This window comes from Gadus macrocephalus, chromosome 20 (genome assembly GCF_031168955.1).
Source record: "Gadus macrocephalus chromosome 20, ASM3116895v1".
Lineage (NCBI taxonomy): Eukaryota > Metazoa > Chordata > Actinopteri > Gadiformes > Gadidae > Gadus > Gadus macrocephalus.
Window position 1 is genome coordinate 11973906 of NC_082401.1, and position 7500 is coordinate 11981405.

Genomic DNA, 7500 nt, shown 5'->3' on the forward strand with positions numbered 1-7500 from the left:
CATGGATGATATATATATATATATATATATATATATATATATATATATATATATATAATATATAATATATATATATATATACTGTATATATATTCCTCTCTCTCTCTATGTATATATATATATATATATATACACGTATATATATATATATATATATATATCTATAATATATATATATATATATATATATATATATATATATATATAATAAATATATACATAAATATGTATTTATGATCATTTGTTTTTGCTAATAATTCAGAATAGATTATGTGTCGTGTAGCCTACATAATCACATTGATGTCTCATAGCGTTGTGTTGTGTTCCATTTTTATTTTTTTGGATGAGGAAGTGTATTGTGATTATGTTAAAAGGGAACTTAGTGAAACAATGTGTTCCTTATAAAGGAACACATTGAAAAAAATGTAATAGCGTACTCAATTCCAAAATGTTCTGCTGTCAATATTGAGTTGTTTTTAAAATACGATAAGAAAAACGATCCATTCAATTCCGTTTCAGTAAAGGAACATCGATATGAAATGTATATTGGAGGTGGTGTGAGTCTTCTCTTCACACCGGGGCGGACCGCGTTGCGCGGCGGCCCCGGGCCTAACTGCCCCGGGTCTCGCTGCCCCGGGTGTGTTGAATACACTTCGTCCTGCGCTCCCAACACATCACTACATCTCACAGCGCAGTCCTCGCGATTGTTTGCAAAGCTGTGAATAAATATATCAGAAGTCAAAAGCTGTTGCTTCTGTTGGGAAAAAAAAAAAATCATAATAATGATAACAATGATAGGCTACAATAGGCCTACAGCGTCTGGCCCATTAGCTCTCAATGAATGGACTTGTTGGTGGTCCGTTAATGAAAAATATTGTGTTAACATGAAAAACGATTGAAATCACTAAACATTAATGTTATCAGAACAGCGTCTCAACATTCCCACCTGCTGATCACGGGGGCTGAACTGATATTATATGGCATAATATATAGGCCTACGCAATGCTATGTAATAATAATGTAATATAATCGATAATATTATATATATATAATATTATTATTATATTGTAGATTAGAATTTTAAATATGCTATATAATAATAATCAATAATGTCGAAACCTACTGGTTATTGTGCACGAGTGGGTGTTCATCTTACATTGTATTTTTGTTGTAACATTTATCTACAACTTTTCAGGTTTTTTCCCACCTTTGTGTTAAGGGAGTTAAAACAAATTTAATTTGGCAAAGGAAATATTCCGTAAGAAGAACATTACATTGCGGCGACGAGCGTTTCTCTCTAAATTGCGTTTAGCGTGAGAGCCATGGGGCCGACCCGCAGCGCTGAGCTCACATCATCATCAGAAGGCGCAGATGGATTTGATATATACTGAGGAGAACGAGCCGTCAGAAAAAGATGGATCGAAGATCTTGAAAAGGTTTTCCAAAGTAATGATCAGGCCAACACATTTAAAAGCCCATGTTTTTGTATAAGTTGACATTCGTTGAAAAGTTATGATCATATTCACATTTATTAAAAAATAAAATAAATATATAAATGGTATTATCAAAACGTACATTTATTAGGCAAGCTCAACTCTGGACATTTCAGCACATGAACCTAAAGAGTCATTTTTAATAACGAAGAAGAATCCCAAAGCAAAAGTCTCTCGACATCAAACTGTCTTGACGTCATTTGTCCCAATTAATGAGAACCAAACGTCACTTAGTCTGCATGCATCAATTAACGAGGAGTCTGCATAGACATCAATTAACGAGGAGTCTGTAGACAACAATTAACGAGGAGTCTGCATAGACATCAATTAACGAGGGGACTTAGTCTGCATATGACATAAATGATCTTCAAAAACCTGTGGTAATGACGAGTTTATGACCCACCTGGTCCTGTCGTTGTATCCTGACTCATGCTGCCTGAGCCGTTGTGTATTTGTGCTTCTCTAGTTTCAGAACTAAAGCTTCCAAACTGAAGTCTGATCTGCGAAAGGCAAACGACTTACAAATAATAAAAACAATACAAATAAAAACAATTCCACTATCAGTGGAATGAAGTGAGGGAGGAAAGAGAGTAGCGTTCATCAGCCTCCCCTCTCTCCCCCTCTTCTCTCCCCCTCTCCTTTCCCTCCCCCTCCTCCTTCTCTCCCCCTCTCCTCTCCTCCCCCTCCTCCTCATCTTCTCCTCTCCCCCCCTCTCCCCCTCTCCCCCCCACTTCTCCTCGCCCTCCTCCTCCTCTTCCTCCTCCTCTCCCCCTCCTCCTCCTCTTCCCCTCTCCCCTCTCCCTCCCCCTCTCCTCTCCTCCTCCCCCCCTCCTCCTCTCCCTCCTCTCCTCTCCTCGCCACTCCCCCTCCCTCTCCTCCTCCTCTCCCCCCCTCCTCCCCCTCTCCTCTCCTCCTCTCTCCCCCCCCCCCCCCCCCCCCCCCCCTCCTCCGGGTCACTTGTTGCTGTTCTTGTGGGAGAAGTGGAGGTAGAGGTGGTTGTTCATGCGGTCCTGTGGGACGGTGGCCTGGCAGAACGCGCACTGAGGGCTGCCGCCGCCGCCGCCATCGCGCTCCCGGGCCCCCCCGCTCCCGGGCCCCCCGCTCAGCGGCCCCCCCGCTCCAGCTCACGAAGGACGGGACCACAGAGTGGCTGTGGAGAGGTCACAACAGGGAGACGTTAGGGAGCAGTGAAGGGAGGCTCATTAAGGCCTGAGATTATGCGTTCAGATGATTGACTTCAGTCACCCCCAGGGGGCGCTGTAGGCCCCACTGTGAGCTTCCTATCTGCTCGTCAGCCTCAGGGTGAGAACCCATGTTCCACCAGCAGGGGGCGCCTGAGGGGCCTCTAACCGTCATCGTCTGACGCGCTGATCAACGACTCAGACGACAGACAGGAAGTGACTCAATGAGGCCCTGACGCTGTTGCTCCCCTGAAGCCCCGCCCCTCTCACCTGTTGGGGTCCGCCCTCCTCCGTCGGGGAGGGGGGCCCTGGGGGGAGGCCAAAGGGCCCGGGCTGCCCCCCCAGGGGGGGCTCCTCCATCACGGGGAGGGGGGGCTGGCCGCACCGCAGGGGTCTCTCCGGGGCGCTGTTCAGGAAGTCGTACTCGCAGTCCAACGCCGGCGGGAAACTTCACGCTGAGTCGGGCCAGAGAGTCCCCCAGGTCCCGCCCCCCCAAGGCCCTGGTCCTGGGGGCCGGCACCGCGGGACGCCAGCGCCGTGGCCGTCTGTGGGGGCGTCGCCCCCCACAGGAGGGGCCCCGGGCATGCACCCGGGCGTGGCCCCGGGCGTGGCCCTGGGCGTGGCCCTGGGCGTTGCCCCCGGGCGTGCCCCCGGGCATGGCCCCGGGCGTGGCCCTGTTGGCCCTCGGAGCGGGGGGGGCCGGGCCCCTCGGTCCGCTCGGCCGTTGCCGTCAGTGCACTGGATGGGCATGGAGAACTGCTGGTCTGTGACGGCAGAACGACAACAAACACGTTCGATTACAGTACTGACTCCTTACTGTACGGACTCCTTACTGTACTGACTCCTTACAGCGCTGACTCCTTACTGTACGGACTCCTTACTGTACGGACTCCTTACAGCGCTGACTCCTTACTGTACTGACTCCTTACAGTACTGACTCCTTACTGTACGGACTCCTTACAGTACTGACTCCTTACTGTACTGACTCCTTACTGTACTGACTCCTTACTGTACGGACTCCTTACAGCGCTGACTCCTTACTGTACTGACTCCTTACTGTACGGACTCCTTACTGTACGGACTCCTTACTGTACTGACTCCTTACTGTACTGACTCCTTACTGTACGGACTCCTTACAGTACTGACTCCTTACAGCGCTGACTCATTACAGTACGGACTCCTTACAGCGCGTGACTCCTTACTGTACGGACTCCTTACAGTACGGACTCCTTACAGTACAGACTAATTACAGTACGGACTCCTTACAGTACGGACTAATTACAGTACAGACTAATTACAGTACAGACTAATTACAGTACGTACTCGTTATGGTACAGAATAATTACAGTACAGACTCGTTACAGTATGGAGTAATTACAGTACAGACTCGTTACAGTTAAAACGAATTACAGTATGTACACGTTACAGTATTACAGTATGTACACGTTACAGTACAGACCCGTTACACTATGGACTAATTACATTACGGACTTGTTACGGTATGGACTAATTACAGTACAGACTCGTTACGGTATGGCGTAATTACAGTAGGACTCGCTACAGTTAAGACTAATTACAATAGGGACTCGTTACAGTACAGACTTGTTAAAGTACTGACTCATTAGAGTACAGATTCATTACAGTACAGACTAATTACAGTACGGACTTGTTACACTACGGACTCATCTATCTAATATGTAATATGCATATCAATGAAGCGCGAGGCTGTTGTCGTTGGCGACGTGTTGCTCTGTAATTGTTCTGGAGAACAGCGCAGAAGGTATTAAACAGGTCCAGGCCTGAGGCTGAATTACCGCTGGACAGGTCTCCCCCCTGGAACCGCCTCAGGTGGTCCTTCTGCCGTCGCGTTAGGATCTGGATCTGCTGGAATCTCCCTTGAATGGCTTCGAATACTTCCAGCATGCTCTGGCTGCAGGACAAACCACAGTCTGAGGTCAGCGGCTCTGCTGAGCGAGAACCAAGAGGTTCCCGGTACCCCAGGGGAGCCAGATACCTGTCCGGGGGGCTCTTCAGCGCGGGCCAAGGAGAGGCAGCCAGTGCCCTGTCGGCATTCTCCTTCTGAAGACAAGGACAAAGAACATTAGAGGACGGCACTGAACGGTTGAAATGTTGTTGTTTTTCGACAAATACGTTTGGTGCCTGCTACATTAGCGTGTCATGCTGCGTTAGCGTTTCCTGCTAGGTTAACTTGTCCTGCTACGTTAGCTTGTCTTTAGCGTGTCTTTGGCGTGTCCTGCTATGTGAGCGTGGCCTGCTACGTTGGACCTAGCCGGTGTCTTTAGCGTACCTTTAGTGTGTCCTGCTACGTTAGCGTGGCCTGCTACGTTAGCGTGGCCTGCTACGTTAGCGTGGCCTGCTACGTTGGACCTAGTCGGTGTCTATAGAATGTCTTTAGCGTGTCCTGCTAGGTTAGCGTGGCCTGCTACATTAGCGTGGCCTGCTACATTAGCGTGGCCTGCTACGTTGGACCTAGCCAGTGTCTTAGCGTGGCGGGCTTCGTTAGCGTGACCTGCTACATTGGACCAAGCCGGTGTCTTTAGCGTGGCCTGCTACGTTAGCGTGGCCTGCTACGTTGCCCTACCAGCTGTGTCTTCCTGAGGTCGGCGGTTCGGTCGGGGCGGTGGACGCTGAGCTCCGCCCCCTCGGGCCCTGCTGGCCCCTCCTCCCGGGCCCTGGCTTCTCGTCGTCTGGCCTTTGATCTGCTCTCTCCTGCGGAACACAGACGGCCCCAGGAGGATGAGACGCATGCCGACCCCCCCCACGCCCACCGTCAGACGGAGGTCGTGCTCCCACTGACCTGGCGGCTGATTGGCTGAGGACAGCTGGGCCTCCAGCCTGGAGATGAGCTGCCGCTGGTCCTCGATCTGCTGCTGCAGCTCCTGGGTGTAGCGGACGTAGTACTCTGTCTGGGGGGGGGGGGGCTCTGTTAATACCACGTAGTACTCTGTCTGGGGGGGGGGGCTCTGTTAATACCACGTAGCACTCTGTCTGGGGGGGGCTCTGTTAATACCACGTAGTACTCTGTCTGGGGGGGGGGGGCTCTGTTAATATCACGTAGTACTCTGTCTGGGGGGGGGGGGGCTCTGTTAATACCACGTAGTACTCTGTCTGGGGGGGCGGGGCTCTGTTAATACCACGTAGCACTCTGTCTGGGGGGGGCTCTGTTAATACCACGTAGTACTCTGTCTGGGGGGGGGGGGGCTCTGTTAATACCACGTAGTACTCTGTCTGGGGGGGGGGGCTCTGTTAATACCACGTAGTACTCTGTCTGGGGGGGGGGGGCTCTGTTAATACCACGTAGTACTCTGTCTGGGGGGGGGGGGGCTCTGTTAATACCACGTAGTACTCTGTCTGGGGGGGGCTCTGTTAATACAACCCTTCTCTCCATTGGTCATTGATCAGTAATTAATCAGAGGAGTGAAACTTCACGTTCACATTTGGGGAAAGAACTCCTGAAGTGAATAAGGTAAAAGACAACACATGTGATTGGCTGTCTCCATCTCCCAGAGCATGTGATTGGCTGTCTCCATCGCCCAGAGCATGTGATTGGCTGTCTCCATCACCCAAAGCATTTGATTGGCTGTCCCCATGGCTCCACCCCCTCTCTAGTTACCATCGTCTCCAGCTCCTTCTTGGCCAGGTCCTTCTCCAGGGAGGCCTGGCGGTAGACCTCGAAGGCCTTGTTCACCTGCTCTCCCATGCTGCTCCTCTCCATGTCTGCTGCTCCACCATCCCTGAGGCGGGGGACATCAGTCCTACACACACACACACACACACACACACACACACACACACACACACACACACACACACACACACACACACACACACACACACACACACACACACACACACACACACAGGGGACAGGTCAGCACACACACACAAATACACACATACGCACACACACACACACACACACACACACACCGGTGAGCATTCGAACACACACAGGTTGATGTTCAAAATCAGATCTAGGATCAGATCTGGGGAATGTAGGTGTGTGTGTGTGTGTGTGTGTGTGTGTGTGTGTGTGTGTGTGTGTGTGTGTGTGTGTGTGTGTGTGTGTGTGTGTGTGTGTGTGTGTGTGTGTGTGTGTGTGTGTGTGTGTGTGTGTGTGTGTGTGTGTGTGTGTGCATAAAATGGCGACGTCTGTTTTTCTGTATGTAACATTATCTAAAATGGAAACATCCCTGACTCCAAATGGAGAGCATGCAGATACTTTTTAATAATGAGTGACACAATATCCCAGGAAGACCATTGAATTAGGATGATACTTCATGGTATTACTGAACACACATGTTGGGGATTGAGTATACTAAACATGCAGTTTGACTGGGTGTAGTTTGACTGGGTGTAGTTTGACTGGGTGTAGTTTTACTGGGTGTAGTTTGACTGGGTGTAGTTTGACTGGGGTGTAGTTTGACTGGGGTGTAGTTTGACTGGGTGTAGTTTGACTGGGTGTAGTTTGACTGGGGTGTAGTTTGACTGGGTGTAGTTTGACTGGGTGTAGTTTGACTGGGGTGTAGTTTGACTGGGTGTAGTTTGACTGGGTGTAGTTTGACTGGGTGCAGTTTTACTGGGTGTAGTTTGACTGGGGTGTAGTTTGACTGGGTGTAGTTTTGACTGGGTGTAGTTTGACTGGGTGTAGTATGTACAAATTCAGAGAAACGTTCTTTCATTGTTCGTTATTGTTATAACATTATTGTCATGTATATTAATTTAATAAACAGAATATCTTGATTGACCTATTAAAGTCAATAAACATCGCAATAAGTTTTGCTTCATCGTAAAGTCAAGGGAAC

The 7500-nt window shown here is 49.4% G+C and overlaps 1 protein-coding gene across 1 annotated transcript in view; it reads right to left on the bottom strand.

The window, feature by feature from the left end:
• Positions 1-2446: 2446 nt before the first annotated feature.
• The window catches only part of tank (TRAF family member-associated NFKB activator), a 5906-nt gene continuing 852 nt past the window's right edge, over positions 2447-7500 (bottom strand). The window contains 9 exon segments of the mRNA XM_060040480.1: positions 2447-2616; positions 2896-3121; positions 3123-3161; positions 3163-3399; positions 3401-3438; positions 4489-4753; positions 5277-5404; positions 5493-5601; positions 6309-6450. Coding sequence (XP_059896463.1) covers positions 2447-2616; positions 2896-3121; positions 3123-3161; positions 3163-3399; positions 3401-3438; positions 4489-4753; positions 5277-5404; positions 5493-5601; positions 6309-6410 — 1314 coding nt within the window. The 5' untranslated portion in view covers positions 6411-6450.